Raw genomic sequence first — 18,166 nt, forward strand, 5'->3', positions numbered from 1 at the left:
GTGACAGCGTCTAACTGGCTGCATGGAAGACACCTCTGTGATGCGCCATCTCCAGATTGGGGTGGTGCGATTTCACACGCTGGAGATTCTTGGCTGATCCTGGTTCTCCCGTTTTCCTTTTTTCCAGCTCTGGGAGATCTCCTCGGGGGACCTCCTCCTGTCCGTCGTCTTCGATGTGGCCATTATGTCCGTGACCCTTGACCTCTGCGAGTATTTCATGTTTTGCGGCGGCATGGATGGCTCCATTTTCCAAGTGGATCTGTGCTCCTGGGTAGGTCCTCCTTGCCTCATTCCTTTCCCCTCCATTTCATCCTCGCAGTCACCCTGTGAAGGAGATTAGGCCGAAAGCGAACCGGCACAAGGTCACCCAACAAGCTTCCACGGCTGAGTGGGAATTTGAATCTGGGTCCCCTGGGAAACCTATTCCAAGACTGTAACCTCCAGGCCTTTTTTTGCAGCAGGAGGTTCTTTGCATATGAGGCCACACACCCCTGATGTAGCCAATCCTCCTGGAGCTTACAGGGCTCTTCTTACAGGGCCTATTGGAAGCTGCAGGAGGATTGGCTACATCAGGGGTGTGTGGCCTAATATGCAAAGGAGCTCCTGCTGCAGAAAAAGCCCTGCCCAATGTGCAACTTTGCGTGCTCGTAAGTGGGCATGCCAGGGAGCTTAAAGACAGAGTTCCGTGCTGCGTGCTCTCCCTCAGCTGAACAATGGGGCACCTTGGCTGAGATCAGCCAATCAGAACCTGAAGCTCAGGGCTGTCAATCTCCAGGTGAGGCCTGGAGCTCTCCTGGAATCACAGCTGATCTCCAGAGTACAGAGGCTGCTTCCCATGGAGGAAATGACAGTTTCAGAGGGTGGACTCTGTGTTATGCAATAGAGTCTAGGAGAAATGGAAGTCCTAGAGTGACATATCCAGGGCTATTTTTTTTTTTTGTAAACAGGAACTCCTTTGCATATCGGGCCACGCACCCCTGATGTAGCCAATCGTCCAAGAGCTTACAGGGCTCTTAGTACAGGGCCTACTGTAAGCTCCAGGAGGATTGGCTACATCAGGGAGGTGTGGCCTAACAGGCAAAGGAGGTCCTGCTAGAATTCCTTACAGGGCTCTTCTCACAGGGCCTACTGTAAGCTCCAGGAGGAGTGGCTGCATCAGAGGGGTGTGGCCTAATAGGCAAAGGAAGTCCTGCTAGAATCCCTTACAGGGCTCTTCTGACAGGGCCTACTGGAAGCTCCAGGAGGATTGGCTACATCAGGGAGGTGTGGCCTAATAGGCAAAGGAGGTCCTGCTAGAATTCCTTACAGGGCTCTTCGTACAGGGCCTACTGTAAGCTCCAGGAGGATTGGCTACATCAGGGGTGTGTGGCCTAATAGGCAAAGGAGGTCCTGCTAGAATCCCTTAGAGGGCTCTTCATACAGTGCCTACTGTAAGCTCCAGGAGGATTGGCTACATCAGGGGGGTGTGGCCCAATATGCAAAGGAGTTCCTGCTACAAAAAAAGCCCTGATAGCCTCTGTAACCTGCCAGCTGACCAAGGTGTTTAACCAAAGTAAAAGACGGGTTCTTCTGGCTAGAGAAGGGAAAGCAGCCTCTTGGTATGACGGGAGCAGCTTCTTATGCACGTTTTCTCGCTCCTAGAATTCGAGATGGATGCAGAGTAGGGATGCTCCAACGTCCCTGCCAGTTTGGCTCACTTCCCATTCACCAGCAGCGATCAGGTAGCCAATGAATCAGCAGGCTGTTCCCAACCTGTTTGGGTGTCTTTTGCGGCTGACTCTCAGCTGACCTGGGAGTCAGCTTGCGATCGCCGGCTGGGGAAATGTTGTCTTGTCCCAGGCAAAGTTTGAGGGAGGACTCAAGAGCCGGCAGCCAGCTGATCCTCTGGAAGTCGGGTCTCTCCGGTCTCCTATCCTGCAGGGCCGCATTAACAATTAGGCCAAGCAGGCACTGGCCTACAGGCCCCCACGCCTTTAGGGGCCCTGGGCCAGCTTCCCCCTCCCCTCCTGGTTTCCCCTCTGCTTGCAGCCCTCCCAGCCTGCATGTGCAGCCAGCAGCTGAGCCGCTCTTTGCCTGACTTGCTTGGTGAGGCTGCTGCTGGCATCCTCGCCAAGTTTGCCTCTCTCTGCCTCTCCCCCGCAGCTTTGGCAAAGGAGCTTTGGAGAAGGGGCCTGCAGGCTGCAGTGGGGACTGCAGGTGGTGGGGCAGCCGCTCCAACTCTGAGATAATTTCCGAGGTGGCCCCCAAGATTTTGACTTCCTGTGGGCCTCCACAGGATTGAATGTGGCCCTGCTATCCTGGAAACCTTGCTACTTCCCAGACCTGCTGAGATGCAGGAAATCTCAGGGGGGGGGGTGATCCGAAGTCCCACTGGCATCCCTTCTCCCCAGCTCGAGTTGTCAGGTCCTTTCCTCCCTCCCTCCTAACCTCCCTTCCTTTCCTTCCCTCCCTCCCCTCCCTCCTTTCCTTCATTCCCTCCCTCCCTCCTTCCTTCCCTCCCTCCCCTCCCTCTTTTCCTCCCTTCCCTTCCCTTCCCTTCCTTCCTTCCTTCCTTCCTTCCTTCCTTCCTTCCTTCCTCCCCTCCCTCCTTTCCTTCCTTCCTTCCCTCCCCTCCCTCCTTTCCTTCCTTCCTTCCTTCCTTCCTTCCTTCCTTCCTTCCTTCCTTCCTTCCTTCCTTCCTTCCTTCCTTCCTTCCTTCCTTCCTTCTTTTCCTTCCTTCCTTTCCTCCCTCCCTCCCTCCCGTCCTTTCCTCCCCTCCCTCCCATCTTTTCCTTCCTTCCTTTCCTCCCTCCCGTCCTTTCCCTTCTTCCTTCCTTCCCTCACTCCCTCCCTCCCGTCCTTTCCTCCCCTCCCTCCCTCCCATCTTTTCCTTCCTTCCTTTCCTCCCTCCCGTCCTTTCCCTTCTTCCTTCCTTCCCTCACTCCCTCCCTCCCTCCCGTCCTTTCCTCCCCTCCCTCCCTCCCTCCCTCCCTCCCATCTTTTCCTTCCTTCCTTTCCTCCCTCCCGTCCTTTCCCTTCTTCCTTCCTTCCCTCACTCCCTCCCTCCCTCCCGTCCTTTCCTCCCCTCCCTCCCTCCCTCCCATCTTTTCCTTCCTTCCTTTCCTCCCTCCCGTCCTTTCCCTTCTTCCTTCCTTCCCTCCCTCCCTCTTTTCCTCCTTCCCTCCTGTCCTTTCCTCCCCTCCCTCCCTCCCGTCCTTTCCTTCCCTCCCTCCCGTCCTTTCCTTCCCTCCCTCCCATCTTTTCCTTCCTTCCTTTCCTCCCTCTCTCCCGTCCTTTCCCTCCTTCCCTCCCCTCCCTTCCTCCCGTCTTGCAGCTCTCAACCATCTGATTTTTATTCCATGAGGCTCTTCTGTTAAGCAAGTGTGGGGCCCCCTGCTCTACTATTTAGAGTCCTTTTTACATTCCTAAGAGGAACATAAGGAAGAGAAGTCTCTGCTCTTTCACCTGCAAGATAAGGCTGGTAGGGACCCTTGACTGATCCACGGTTGCCTGGAGATCAGATTTGGGGTAAGGGGTGAAGGGAAGGACAACATGTAGCAAATCAGTCGAAAACATAACAGACCAACCTTCAGGCTCACTAATCAGAGCTTGTTGCCAAGATCTTAATTTTTGGCTTGATTCTTGATGGTGAAATAAACTACTTTAACAGCGGGCTGGATCCAGGGGGCAGCTGTGCTGGTCTGAAGCCGGAGAACAAAGCAGGAGTCCAGGAGCTCCTTTAAGACCCACAAGGTTTTATTCAGAATGTCAGCTTCGGTGTCCATGCACACTTCTCCAGACAAGGGAATGGGGTGCAGTGAGCGGAGCTACTTATAGCTGGTCGAGACTTTGCATTCTTAACCCCTGCCCACCAGCTATAAGTAGCTCCGCTCACTGCACCCCACTCCGCTGTCTGATGAAGTCTGCATGCACACGAAAGCTGACATTCTGAATAAAACTGTGTTGGTCTCAAAGAGACTCCTCCTTTGTTTAACAACAGGCTGCAATTGAGGGGGCAGAACCAGGCAAACAGTGCTGTAGGCGGCTTTTCCTTCCTCTCTGCAGGCAAGGAGACAAGATCCAGCAGGTCTCCCTGGTGATTGGCACTACAGCCCTACCTGGCTTGTAGATTGGCCAGCCGTAGCCAGGATTTTACTTTCTGCCTGGGATCTTAGCGAGTTCAAGCGGCCAGCCGTGGCCGACTGTCATCGCTGCAGTGGATTTGAGCAGCCGGCGGTCACAGATTGTCCTTGCCAAACTCTTTTGCCGCAGCCTCTTTTTTGGCTTTGGCTGTGGCGTCATGCAGTTACCACGCCAAATGGTGGCGCTCCCGTCGAAGGGCTCCAAGCTCCACGGTGCAGCATCAGTGCTTTGTGCCCACTCATGGCTGGACGCCATATTTTTTAAAAATCACCCCTGGCAGCAAAAGAAAGCAGAGGCTTTCCAGACGATGATGGCTTTCAGCCATGGTTCAGCTCTGCACAGAGGGCAATGGACATATGAACATATGAAGCTGCCATATACTGAATCAGACCCTTGGTCCATCAAAGTCAGTATTGTCTTCTCAGACTGGCAGTGGCTCTCCAGGGTCTCAAGCTGAGGTTTTTCACACCTATTTGCCTGGACCCTTTTTTGGAGATGCCAGGGATTGAACCTGGGACCTTCTGCTTCCCAAGCAGATGCTCTACCATTGAGCCACCGTCCCTCCCCAATGACCTCATTGTCAGAATGTGGCCCCTTTCCAGTGATTCTTTAAGGGAGGGATGGTGGCTCAGTGGTAGAGCATCTGCTTGGTAAGCAGAAGATCCCAGGTTCAATCCCCGGCATCTGCAACTCAAAAGGGTCCAGGCAGTAGGTGAAGGAGATGGAGGGACGGTGGCTCAGTGGTAGAGCATCCGCTTGGTAAGCAGGAGGTCTCAGGTTCAATCCCCAGCATCTCCAACTCAAAAGGGTCCAGGCAGTAGGTGAAGGAGATGGAGGGACGGTGGCTCAGTGGTGGAGCATCTGCTTGGTAAGCAGGAGGTCTCAGGTTCAATCCCCAGCATCTCCAACTCAAAAGGGTCCAGGCAGTTGGTGAAGGAGATGGAGGGACGGTGGCTCAGTGGTAGAGCATCCGCTTGGTAAGCAGGAGGTCTCAGGTTCAATCCCCGGCATCTCCAACTCAAAAGGGTCCAGGCAGTAGGTGAAGGAGATGGAGGGACGGTGGCTCGGTGGTAGAGCATCTGCTTGGGAAGCAGAAGGTCCCAGGTTCAATCCCCGGCATCTCCAACTCAAAAGGGTCCAGGCAGTAGGTGATGGAGATGGAGGAATGGTGGCTCAGTGGTAGAGCATCTGCTTGGGAAGCAGAAGGTCCCAGGTTCAATCCCCGGCATCTCCAATTAAAAAGGGTCCAGGCAAGCAGGCGTGAAAAAGCTCCGCTTGAGACCCTGAAGAGCTGCTGCCACTCTGAGTAGACAAGACTGACTTTCATGGACCCAGGGGGGTCTGATTCAGTAGAAGGCAGCTTTATATATGTTCGTATGTTCTGCGTCCTGCCTGAACCACTTCCCCACTCCTCTGTGAATGGGATGGACCATTAAAAACTTTTGTCCCCTTCTTGTGGCAATTAAAACTGGGCTCTTTCCCCCCCCCTCTCCCTTCTTGACAGCCTGCGCAAAGAGAGAGGGGCTTTCGGACTGAGCGGGAGAACGGCAAAACCTTCCAGGGGCACAGGTGAGTTGCGGGAGAGTGGCAAAATCTTCCAGGAGCTCAAGTGTTTGCATTGGGCCAGAGCCGTAAGCATGGATCAATTCAGCCGCGGTTCCCCAGACACACATCAATGCGGGTGGAATACTTTGCGGGGGGGGGGGGGGGGGAAGCCGTTGCTCCTTTCTTACTCCTCAGGTGAGTGTTGTAGCAGATCCAGCTCCATAGCTAGAGCCCACATTTTAAAACCCAGGGTGATCTGTGGGGCCAAGGGAGGAGAAGAATACAACCTCAGGAATCAAAGGCAACATTTTATTTTATTGCATTTATATCCTGCGCTCCCCCAATGGGCTCAGGGCAGCTGACAACAGTGAAAACGACATAATATTAAAGCCAAGGGTACAATACAATCATGAAAACATTTTGACAGGTCATACAATCGAAAATATGTAGTACGGTTCCAGGTTCACTCGCCGGGATCTAGATGGTGTGTTTTAATTCTTATCGAGCGCCGCATGTAATGATATTATAAGATGTTATTTGGCGCTCTGGGTTTGTGCTGGGGTGGTTCAGGTGTCAGTGCTGTGGGATGGTGGAAGAGTGGTCACCTCCCCGTTGGAAAGAGATGACTAAGGGCTTATTGAGATGACTCAGGGCTTATTGAGATGACTCATCGCAATAAACGTGACTTGTCCACTGCTGTCTTTGTGAATGAGGAATCCGGTTCGGGCACTTCTCGGATGTCTTGGAACCCCACCAGAGAATCGTCTTCCGTTCTGCATTTGAAAGAAGAGAGCCTCTCGTCTCACCAGGGGGCGGGGCTTGGTTTCTCCACCTCCTGGTGCGGCATGTTCTTTTGATGCAAGGAACCCTTTCTCTTTGAGCCTCCTGTGACAAGGAAAGGCATGTTAAGAACGTTAAGAGGAACCATGTTGGGTCAGGCCAGTGGCCCATCCAGTCCAACCCTGCATCACGCAGTGGCCAAAACCCAGGGGCCATCAGGAGGTCCACCAGTGGGGCCAGGACACTAGAAGCCGTCCCACTGTTGCCACCTACCCAAGCACCAAGAATACAGAGCATCCCTGCCCCAGGCAGAGTTCCATCTATACCCTGTGGCTAATAGCCACTGATGGACCCCTGCTCCAGATGTTTCTCCAATCCCCTCTTGAAGCTGGCTATGCTTGCAGCTGCCACCACCTCCTGTGGCAGTGAATTCCACGTGTTAATCACCCTTTGGGTGAAGAAGTGCTTCCTTTTATCGATTCTAACCCGACTGCTCAGCAATTTCATGGAGTGCCCAGAAGTACTTGTATTGTGAGAAAGGGAGAAAAGTACTTCTTTCTTTACCTTCTCTATCCCATGCATAATCTTGTAAACCTCTATTATGTCACCCCCGCAGTCGACGTTTCTCCCAAGCTAAAGAGCCCCAAGCGTTTTAACCTTTCTTCATAGGGAAAGTGTTCCAACCCTTGAATCGTTCTAGTTGCCCTTTTCTGGACTTTTTCCAATGCTATAATATCTTTTTTGAGGTGCGGTGTCCAGAATTGTACAAAGTACTCCAGGTGAGGCTGCACTATCGATTTATACAGGGGCATTCTGTTACACAAAAGGAGCTTGCCACCACCAGTGGGACATAGCTGTGAGTTCCAATTCAGCATGCCTCAGTCATCCCTGATCTTGAAACCACAGACTAGGGCAGAGGTGTTAAACTCATTTGTTAAGAGGGCTGGATCTGACATAAATGAGATCTTGTTGGGCCGAGCCATGTCGGGTTGGACCGGGCCATGTATGTACCTATTTATGATTAAGTAGCAGAGATATAAACAGACAAAAAGATTTTTTAAAAGCCTTAAAACATTAGCGCTCATTTGGCTTTGTATCTCTCCCATGGGATTCAGGTAACTGGGCGAAGGAAGCTCTGGCTCTTTCCTTCCTTCCCCAGGGGACCAGGAGGGGAAGGAGCCTCAGCCAATAGAAGGAAGGGAGGCTTGGCTCAGTAGCTGTGCTGTGTAATTGAGAGAGCCTGGCAAAGCAAGCTATTCCTCCCCTCCCTTTCTCCCCAAAGGAAGAAGAATTGCAGATTTATACCCCGCCCTTCTCTCGGAATCAGAGACTCAGAGCGGCTTACAATCTCCTTTATCTTCTCCCCCCACAACAGACACCCTGTGAGGTGGGTGGGACTGAGAGGGCTCTCACAGCAGCTGCCCTTTCAAGGACAACCTCTGCCAGAGCTTTGGCTGACCCAAGGCCATTCCAGCAGGTGCAAGTGGAGGAGTGGGGAATCAAACCCGGTTCTCCCAGATAAAAGTCTGCCACACTTCACCACTACACCAAACTGGCTCTGAGGAGAAGCCTCATCCAATAGAAGAAAGAGAGGCTTGGCTCAGCAGCTCTACTGTGCAACTGAGAGCAAGCTATTCTTCCCCAAGGAAAATGGAGGTTTTGCTCTGTAGCTCCTGTGCGATTGAGCAAGCCTGGCAAAGCAAGCTGTGAGGTGGTGGCAGCTGCAAGCATAGCCAGCTTCAAGAGGGGATTGGAGAAACATCTGGAGCAGGGGTCCATCAGTGGCAAGAGAGAGGGAGAAGGAAGCAGAGGACAGCCAGTTGCTCGGGGGCCTGATAGGAGGGCCTGATTCAGCCCCCAGGATGCATGTAAATCTGGGTCTGGAGGAAGCAAAGTGTCCTGCACGTGGGTACAGTCTTCTCTTCAAACATTTACGCCCTGCCTTTCCTCAGATGCTGGGCTTACTATGCCTCGCCATCCGTCATTTGGCACAAGGAATTAAAACATCAAACGCTAAGCCCTGTAAGCCGTATCCTGTCCGTCGTCAGCCTCAGGCACCATCAAAAGCCCTTGTGAGCAAACAGGCCAGCATTTCTTTTGAAGCTCTTGTTATTGGTTTTTGCATATAAAATACCTGCATGGAGAAACTAGCATAACAGCCCTGCTGGATCAGGCCAGTGGTCCCTCTAGTCCAGCATCCTGTCTCACAGCGGCCAACCAATTCCTCTGGAGGGCCAGCAACAGGGCAGAGAGGTCAAGGCCTTCATAAGAACATCAGAAGAGCTCTGCTAGATCAGACCAGTAGGCCATCTAGTCCAGTGTCCTGTCTCTAACAGTGGCCAAATAGCTCTCCTTGATGGCCAATAGTAGAACATAGAGGCTGAGACCCTCCCTAATAAGAACATGAGGAGAGCCCTGCTGGATCAGACCAGTGGTCCATCTAGTCCAGCATCCTGCCTCACACAGTGGCCAACCAGTTCCTCTGGAGGGCCAACAACAGGGCAGAGAGGCTGAGGCCCTCGTGAGAACATCAGAAGAACCCTGCTGGATCAGACCAGTGAGGGTCCATCTAGTCCAGCATCCCATCTCACACAGTGGCCAGCCAGTTCCTCTGGAGGGCCAACAACAGGGCAGAGAGTCTGAGGCCCTCATGAGAACATCAGAAGAACCCTTCTGGATCAGACCAGTGGTCCATTTAGTCCAGCATCCTGTCTCACACAGTGGCTAATCAGTTCCTCTGGAGGGCCAACAACAGGGCACAGAGCCTGAGGCCTTCATTAGAACATCAGAAGAACCCTGCTGGATCAGACTAGTGGTCCATCTACTTCAGCATCCTGTCTCACACAGTGGCTAATCAGTTCCTCTGGAGGGCCAACAACAGGGCACAGAGCCTGAGGCCTTCATAAGAACATCATTATCCGGGCATGGCAAGGTTAAGGCTTGGGGGAGGGGGCTTGGTCCACACCTCCGAAAGAAAGAGAACGGGACAGTTGCATGATGGACCAGGCCAGTGCAGGCAGCGTAGGGAGGGTCATGTTTTAAAACGTCCCCCATGCGTAGATTTCCTGGATACAGAAAACTGCTGCAGCAGTAGCGAATGGTGGGAGGCGGCCAGAGAGCCTATCCCCCCCCTCCCCAGTTGTCCAAGTTCTGTGTTTGCAGGGAATATTTCGTGCTGAGGGAACCTCTTCACCTCTTACAGGCCTCTGCCCGTACTCTTATCCAATGAAGTACTTCTTCACCCAAAGGGTGATTAACACGTGGAATTCACTGCCACAGGAGATGACGGCGGCTACAGGCATAGCTTCAAGAGGGGACTGGATAAACATCTGGAGCAGAGGTCCATCAGTGGCTATGAGCCACAGCATATTGTTGGAACTCTCTGGGGCAAGTGATGCTCTGTATTCTTGGTGCTTGCGGGGGGCACAGAGGGAGGGCTTCTAGTGTTCTGGCCCCACTGGTGGACTTCCTGATGGCACCTGGCTTTTTTAGCCACTGTGTGACCCAGAGTGTTGGACTGGATGGGCCACTGGCCTGATACAACATGGCTTCTCTATTCTTATGTCTGGGGAAGTGACGCTCTGTATTCTTGGTTCTTGGGGGGGGGGGGCAACAGTGGGAGGAATTCTAGTGTTCTGGCCGCACTGGTGGACCTCCTGATGGCACCTGGGTTTTGTGACCCCTGTGTGACAGAGTGTTGGACCGGATGGGCCACTGGCCTGATCCAACATGGCTTCTCTTATGTTCTTAACCTCTAGGTCTGTCATCCACCACCCATGGGGTCCAATCCAGTCTGCTCCCTCATTCCCCTCCAGACATGAACTGAGAGTAAGAGGCGCTGCAAAAAAAATGACAAAATCACTCCAAGGCCAGATCCTCCCCACCCCCACTCCTGCAGAGGCAGCTTCCTCTGACTCATCCCAGGCACCCGCCACGTTGCGGAGGCCCCACTTCTCACTGGGGTGGAGAGGGAAGCAGAGGAGCAGGCAGGAATGTCCCTTGAGCCAGGGCTTTTTTTGCAGCAGGAGCTCCTTTGCATATTAGGGCACACCCCACTGATGCAGTCAATCCTCTCAGAGATTTCAGGTTTTCGCGGCTGGTAACATTATTAGGGTTTATAGAGTCTTTCGGGATCAAGTGCCGTGTTCTACTGGAGAAAGTTTTCCTTCCAGACGTTTCATTCTCAGCTGCGGAGAATATCCTCAGTGGCGTTGCAGCCGGAGCAGGCGCTCTGACCTTCTTGGCTGCTGTGCATTGAGTGGGGCCAGGGCTGCTGGAGAGCTGCTATTTCTAGGCTGGAGGGGGTGTGGTGAAAGGGCAATTGGTTTGTGGATGTGCCCATTGTTTGGTGGGGCTTCCTGGAAGGGTAGTGATAAGGAAACTGGCTGTTGAATGTGACCATTGTTCTGTGTTAATTGCTGGGAGGGTTGGAAGGGGTGTGCAGAAAAGGAAGATGGTTGTTGACTGTGCTGATTGTTCTGTGGAATGTACTGGTTGTTCTGTGAATTTCTGCAATTTATAGTCTGTAGGGTGTTTTGCAGAGCTGGATACCAAGAATGGTGGATGGAAATGCCTTCTTCCTTTCTGTTAAAGTTGTGCTGGTGTTTGTAAATCTCAATAGCTTCTCTGTTCAGGCGGGTATGATAATGTGAGGCCGTAGAAAGGACTTCAGTTCTTTCAAAGTGGATGACGTGGTCTCCTTCTTGAAGTGCATGTTCAGCTACAGCTACACTTTGAAAGAACACGGCACTTGAGCCCGAAAGATTCTACAAACCCTAATCCTCTCAGAGCTTCCAGGGCTCTTTGTACAGGCCCTGCTGTAAGCTCCAGGAGGATTGGCTACAGGGGTGGAATTCTAGCAGGACCTCCTTTGCCTATTAGGTCACACCCCTTCCCAATGTAGCCAATCCTCCAAGAGCTTACAGGGCTCTAAGTACAGGGCCTGCTGCAAGCTCCGGGAGGATTGGCTACATCAGGGGGGTGCGGCCTCATATGCAAAGGAGTTCTAGCTTCAAAAAAAAAGCCCTGCCTCAAGGCCAGTTTCAGGCATTCGCGGCCTTCTCTGCTGCAGAGCTTAGAAAGTTGAATTGCAAACAGAATAGTATCTTTTGGTCTCTTGACCGGACGCCTCTTGTTCTTTCCTTACAGGAACCAGGTGACATGCCTGTCAGTCTCCACCGACGGAAGCCTCCTGCTCTCCGGATCGCACGACGAAACCGCCCGGCTGTGGGACGTCCAGAGCAAACAGTGTCTGCGCACAGTGAATTACAAAGGTGGTTACTATAGGAGCGGCACACCATGGCGGGGCAAGGGCTGATCCGGATGCAGTTAAATGGGGAGAGAGTCGGTAAAAACCTCTGTGCGTGATGCTGAGAACTTGGGTTAGATCCTTCACTCTGGTGTCCAGTTGCCACTGCGAGCGGAAATTAACTTGTTGTTCAGTCGCACAGTCGAGTCTGACTCTTTGCGACCTCCTGGACCGAGTCACGCCAGGCCCTCCTGTCTTCCACCCTCCTCCGAAGTCTGCTCAAATTCGTGTTTGTTACATCAGTAACGCTGTCCAGCCATCTCCTCCTTTGCCGTCCCCTTCTTCTTTTGCCTTCTGTCTTTCCCAGCATCAGGGTCTTCTCCAGGGAGTGCTCCCTTCTCATTGGGTGGCCAAAGGATTTGAGCTTCAGCTTCAGCATCTGACCTTCCAGGGAACAGTCTGGGTTGATTTCCCTTGTTGTTGAGTCGCAGAGTTAAGTTTGACTCTTTGCGACTCCATGGACCGTCACATCAGGCCCTCCTGTCTTCCACCATCCTCTGAAGTCTGCTCAAATTTGTGTTTGTTACATCAGTAACGCTGTCCAGCCATCTCCTCTTTTGCCATCCCCTTCTTCTTTTGCCTTCTGTCTTTCCCAGCATCAGGGTCTTCTCCAGGGAGTGCTCCCTTCTCATTGGGTGGCCAAAGGATTTGAGGCTCAGCATCTGACCTTCCAGGAACAGTCAGGGTTGATTTCCCTTAGGACTGACTGATTGGATCTTCCTGCAGTCCAAGGGACTCTCAAGATTCTTCTCCAACACCGCAGCTCAAAAGCATCTATTCTTCTGCTCTCGGCCTTCCTTATGGCCCAGCTCTCACTAACCTTATCAAAATATATTTATAGCAAAGAGCCAAATGCCTAATGACATATTTAAAAAAAAAAAAAGTCCACAGAGGCAATTCCCTTTTTCTTAAGTCAATTTCATAGAAGGTGCCGGAAATTACAGCAACCTAAGTTGGTAACCTTTCTGGAACTGTAAAACAACGGAAGCTCTGGAACTTCATGAGAAGCGCCTTGTCTTGATAGAAGCTTAGAGAAAGCCTAGAAAGCGAAAACAGGTTCTGAATTTGTGGATACCTCGTTGAGCTCTTATGCTCGAAATGTTATTAGCACCAATTGTATCAGGATGTTATTAGCACCCATTGTTTTAAATTAGTGGTGGCCAACGGTAGCTCTCCAGATGTTTATTGCCTACAACTCCAGTCAGCCTCAACCATTGGCCATGCTGGCTGGGGCTGATGGGAGTTGTAGGCAAAAAAAGATCTGGAGAGCTACCCTCGGCAACCCGTGTTTTAAACTGTTTAAACTTAACTGATTTTATTACTACGATGCACCTGGTTTTATGACTGTTTGTTTTCTGCCTATTGTTGTAAGCTGCCCCGAGCCTGCCTTGGCGGGGTATAAATTTAATAAACCATAAACCACCCCCTCTCATGGATTGCTATCTTGACGTGGCGAGAGGGCTTGCGCGGTTCAATGAGGCTGTGGGCTATGCCGTGCAGGGCCACCCAAGATGGACAGGCCACAGCTGAGAATCCAGACTAAATGTGATCACCTGGAGAAGGAAATGAAACTAAGATCGTGGCATCTGGCCCCATCACACCTTGGCAAATAGAAGGGGAAGACATGGAAGTAGTGACAGACTTCACTTTTCTGGGATCCAAGATCGCTGCAGATGACTGCAGCCATGAAATTAAAAGACGTTTGCTCTTTGGCAGGACAGCTATGGCCAACCTGGGCAGTATAATAAAAAGCAGAGACATCAGCCTGCCAACAAAAGTCTGTATAGTCAAAGCGATGGTATTCCCAGTAGTAATGTATGGCTGTGAGAGCTGGACCATAAGGAAGGCCGAGCGCAGAAGAATAGATGCTTTCGAGCTGTGATGCTGGAGAAGACTCTTGAGAGTCCCTTGGACTGCAAGAAGATCCAATCAGTCAGTCCTAAGGGAAATCAACCCTGACTGTTCCCTGGAAGGTCAGATGCTGAAGCTGAAGCTCAAATGCTTTGGCCACCCAATGAGAAGGGAGCACTCCCTGGAGAAGACCCTGATGCCGGGAAAGACAGAAGGCAAAGAAGAAGGGGACGGCAAAAGAGGAGATGGCTGGACAGCGTTACTGATGTAACAAACACGAATTTGAGCAGACTTCGGAGGAGAGTGGAAGACAGGAGGGCCTGGCGTGACTTTGTCAGACTCGACTGTGCGACTGAACAACAACAACAAAATCCATAAACCATGCGGCAAAAATAGAAATTTCCTGCACATCTAAGAATCTCCATTGACCAGCTGACGTTCGCCTGTTCCCCTTGGCGTTCTTAAGGCTGTCCTTTGTTCTGTTTGCTCCACAGGAGGCTGAACCTGCACCTTCTATGAAATTGACTTAAGAAAAAGGAAATTGCCTCGGTGGACTTTTTGAATACACACACACACATCCTTAGGCGTTTGGCTCTTCTCCTGCTGATGTTTTGTTTGCTATTAAATATATTTTGATAACGCTAGTTGTATTTTTGGGTTAGAGTAACTTGATTTGTGTTCGCTTTCAGAAGCACAATTGAGACAAATTTACACACGGAAGAATTGCTTTGTATCTCCGCCACCCTTATCTACGTTTCCCTTTGGTTGCTTACTGAGAGGGGAAAAGGCAGGTGTGGTGTGTCAGGAATTGGCAATTTGGGCTTGATCTAGTAGCGGAATGGAAGCTTAGTTTTCAGGCAGCAGTGAGTCAGGTCGCAGTTGATTTGTGGAGACTCCTTACGGCAGGGGTGGGGAACCTCCGTCCCGAGGGCCGCTTACAGCTCTTGAGATCACTTGTTATGGCCCTCGGGGATTGCTGGACCGAACTGAGCCATGTGGCAGCCTCCTTGGGGCCTGTTTGGCCAGCGAGGATCGTGGGGCCCAGCCGCACTGTGCAGCAGCCTCCCCAGGGGCCAGGCAGGGATCACAGGGCCCAGATGTACTGTGCAGCAGCCTCCCTGGGGCCTGACCGGCTGGCCAGAATTGCTGCAGGGCCTGGAATAGTTACTGTCACAATTTAGGTAAGTTTCCTCCTCATTTCTTTATTTCCCTTTCTTTCCATTTATTTGTTCCCCTTTATTGCCCTTTCTTTATTGATTATCCCAGAGGGTGTGGCCTAATATGCCAATGATGCGTGACCTAATATGCTAATATTAGGGGATGTGGTCTAATATGCTACTGAGTTCCTGCTGGGCTTTTTCTACAAAAAAGCCTGAATCTAGGCATTTGCCTAGGGCGGCAGGCTGTGTGTGTGCGTGCCAGATTAGGCTCTCCCCACATGGCTTCAAATAGAAAAACAATTATTTGCATTAATTTTGCTGGCCTGGTTCTCCCTTGGCGGAGCGCTGTTGTTTAAGTTGATCATTTTTTATGGCCTGCGAATGATGTTATAAATATCCATGTGGCCCTCGGCAGAAAAAAAGGATTCTCGAGGCAAAGAGATAAGCAGAGGTGGTTTGGCATCGCTTGCCTCTGCGTGGTGGCCCAGAACTTCCTTGGTGGGCTCCCATCCAAGTAACTCCCCAGGGCTGACCCTGCTTTTAGCTTGTGATATTTGATGAGATCAGGCTAGCCTGGGTTATTCAGGTAAGGGCCAAGTTTCTGGTCCAGGGGTGTCGAACTCATTTGTTATGAGGGCCAGATCTGACATAAATGAGACCTTGTCAAGCCGGGCCACGTGTGTACCTATTTAAGATCAGGTAGCAGAGTTATAAACTTTGTAAAAGACACAGACACACATAATTAAAGATCTTTTTAAAAAACTTAAAACATTAGCATTCATTGGTTTTAAAGGTGCTTTTTTTGTATTTCTCCCATGGGATCCAGGGAACTGGGTAAAGCAGGGGTGTCAAACATGTGGTTTGGGGGCTGAATCAGGCTCCTGGAGGCTCCTATCAGGCCCCCGAACAACTGGCTCTTGTCTGCTTCCTTCTCCCTCTCTCTTGCTTCCTTCTGCATCACAGCTTGCTTTGCAAGGCTTGCTTAATCGCAGAGGAGCTACAGAGCAAAGCCTCTGTTTTCTCCATTGGCTGAGGCTCCTCCCTTGGGGGAAGAAGGGAAGGCAAAGCTTGTTTTTCCAGGCTCTCTCAATCACACAGCAGAGCTGCTGAACCAAGTCTCTCTTCCTTCTGTTGACTGAGGCTCCTCCCCCTCCTGACCCCTAGGGAAGGAAGGAAAGAGCCAGAGCTTCCTTTGCCCAGTTCCCTGGATCCCATGGGAGAGATACAAAGAAAGCACCTTTAAGACCAAGAAGTGCTAACGTTTTAAGCATGTTTTAAGGTGTGTGTGTTTTTTGATTGATTGTGTTTGTGTGTGTTACAGGCTTATCCTGATAACGGGATAAGCCTCTAACGGTGTCTTATAAAGTTTATATCGCTGCTACTTAATCTTAAATAGGTCTACACATGGCCTGGCCCAACAAGGTCTCATTTATGACAGATTCAGCCCTCATAGCAAATGAGTTCAACACCTCTGGTGTAGCCCTTAAGGCTGCTGTGGCTTGCTTGGAAGTATTCTGGCTAGCCTTGGTGAAATCTCACCGGGGGATATTGGTGCATAACTTTGAGTGTCGGGGTCCTTGTCCTTTTCCATAGCTGGAACAAATTTTGGCTTATTCTCTTGTCTCAAAAATTAGACTCCCAGATTCCTTGTATTTTTTTTTTTTGCTTTGTAACGCGCCATCTCTGTAGCATCGCCTGTGATCTTGGGTCGCTCCCCTGCGATATGTTTCGTCCGGGAAAAAATTTGTAGCTATAGTATGCTCCCGCAGGAAGTAGCAACAAGCACAGGCAGCTTCGAGAGGGGATTGGATTGGCATGTGGAGCAGAGGTCCTTCAGTGGCTGTGAGCCTCAAGGTAGAGATGGAACACTCTGTCTGTGGCAGGGATGCTTTGTCTTTTTGGTGCTTGGGGCAACAGCAGGAGGGCTTCTGAAGTCCTGACCCTGCTGGTGGACCTCCTGACTGGCACCTGGTTTTTTTGGCCACTATGTGACACAGAGTGTTGGACTGGATGGGCTATTGGCCTGATCCAACATGGCTTCTCTTGTGTTCTTATGTGACACAGAGTGTTGGACTGGATGGGCCATTGGCCTGATCCAACATGGCTTCTTATGTTCTTATGTGACACAGAGTGTTGGACTGGATGGGCCACTGGCCTGATCCAACATGGCTTCTCTTACGTTCTTATGTGACACACAGTGTTGGATGGGCCATTGCCTGATCCAGCATGGCTTCTCTGATGTTCTTATGTCTAAGGCAGTGATGTTCTGTATTCTTGGTGCTTGGGGGGCAAGAGTGGGAGGGTTTCCTGGAATTCTGTCCCCACTGGTGGACCTCTTGATGGCATCTGGGTTTTTTGGCCACTGTGTGACACAGAGTGTTGGACTGGATGGGCCATTGCCTTATCCAACATGGCTTCTCTTATGTTGCCTTGTTGTTCTTATGAGATGGACACCAGGAATTTCAGGTGGTCTTTCAGCCCTGTACCAGCCTTTGGTTGAAGAAAAGAATCTTGATTCTATCAAAGTGAAGGGCAAGCTTGGACACACTTGTGTCTGTTGACCTTGTGCATTTCCCTGTCAGCCATGAATGATCTCCGTCCTTGGACTTGGTGTTCTTCCTCCCCTTCGCGTGGCGAGCCGCTTTAGGAAGTCTTTGCCCTCTCCAAGGTAAGACATCATCTGCTTTGTATCTACCTTGAGTTGTTTTGAGAAAGGTGAACTCTGCGTACCGCAAAGGAGATTTTGTTTCTGGGCCAGAAAGGGGCTCTTTGAATGCTGGCTCAGAATCCCAAATGGTGGTTTCTTTGAAATGTTGGACTAGAGCCAGCCTGAGGTGGGGACTGAGGAGGAGTCCGCCACAGATTGGAGGGCTCACGTGTGTCCCTCTCACCTGTGTTTGGCTTTAGCCATGCTGATAGCATTGGCTGTACATCAGCACGAGCCAGGAAGAGCCTCACAGAGCCGGGCACCAACCAAGAAGGGGGCAATCCATGGAGGAGGAGGAGGAGGAAGATGTTGTTGCTGTTGTTCATCTTCTTCCTTCTCCTCCTTCCTCTCCTCCTTCTCTTTCTCCTCCTCCTCCTGCTCCTTCTCTTCCTTCTCCTTCGTTTCCGCCTCCCCCTCCTGCTCCTTCTTCTCCTTCTCTTCCTTCTCCTTTTCCTCCTCCTCCTCCTTTTCCTCTTCCTTCTCCTCCTTTTTGTCCTCCTCCTCCTCTTTCTCCTCCTTTTCCTCCTCCTCCCCTCCTCCTTCTCCTCTTCCTTCTCCTTTTCCTCCTCCTCTTCCTTCTCCTTTTCCTCCTCCTCCTCCTTCTCCTGTTTTCCTCCTTCTCCTTATTTTCCTCCTTCTCCTCCTCCCCCTTCTTTTCTTTCTCCTCCTTTTCCTCCTCCTCCTCCTCTTTCT

General features: G+C 51.2%; 1 protein-coding gene across 1 annotated transcript in view; it reads left to right on the forward strand.

Moving 5' to 3' along the window:
- The window catches only part of WDR18 (WD repeat domain 18), a 103,593-nt gene that overhangs the window by 41,522 nt on the left and 43,905 nt on the right, over positions 1 to 18,166 (forward strand). Inside the window, exons 5-7 of the mRNA XM_060232823.1 lie at positions 128 to 271; positions 5,627 to 5,691; positions 11,596 to 11,720. Coding sequence (XP_060088806.1) covers positions 128 to 271; positions 5,627 to 5,691; positions 11,596 to 11,720 — 334 coding nt within the window. The remainder of the gene's footprint in view (positions 1 to 127; positions 272 to 5,626; positions 5,692 to 11,595; positions 11,721 to 18,166) is intronic.

This window comes from Heteronotia binoei, chromosome 2, assembly GCF_032191835.1.
Source record: "Heteronotia binoei isolate CCM8104 ecotype False Entrance Well chromosome 2, APGP_CSIRO_Hbin_v1, whole genome shotgun sequence".
Taxonomy (NCBI): Eukaryota; Metazoa; Chordata; class Lepidosauria; order Squamata; family Gekkonidae; genus Heteronotia; species Heteronotia binoei.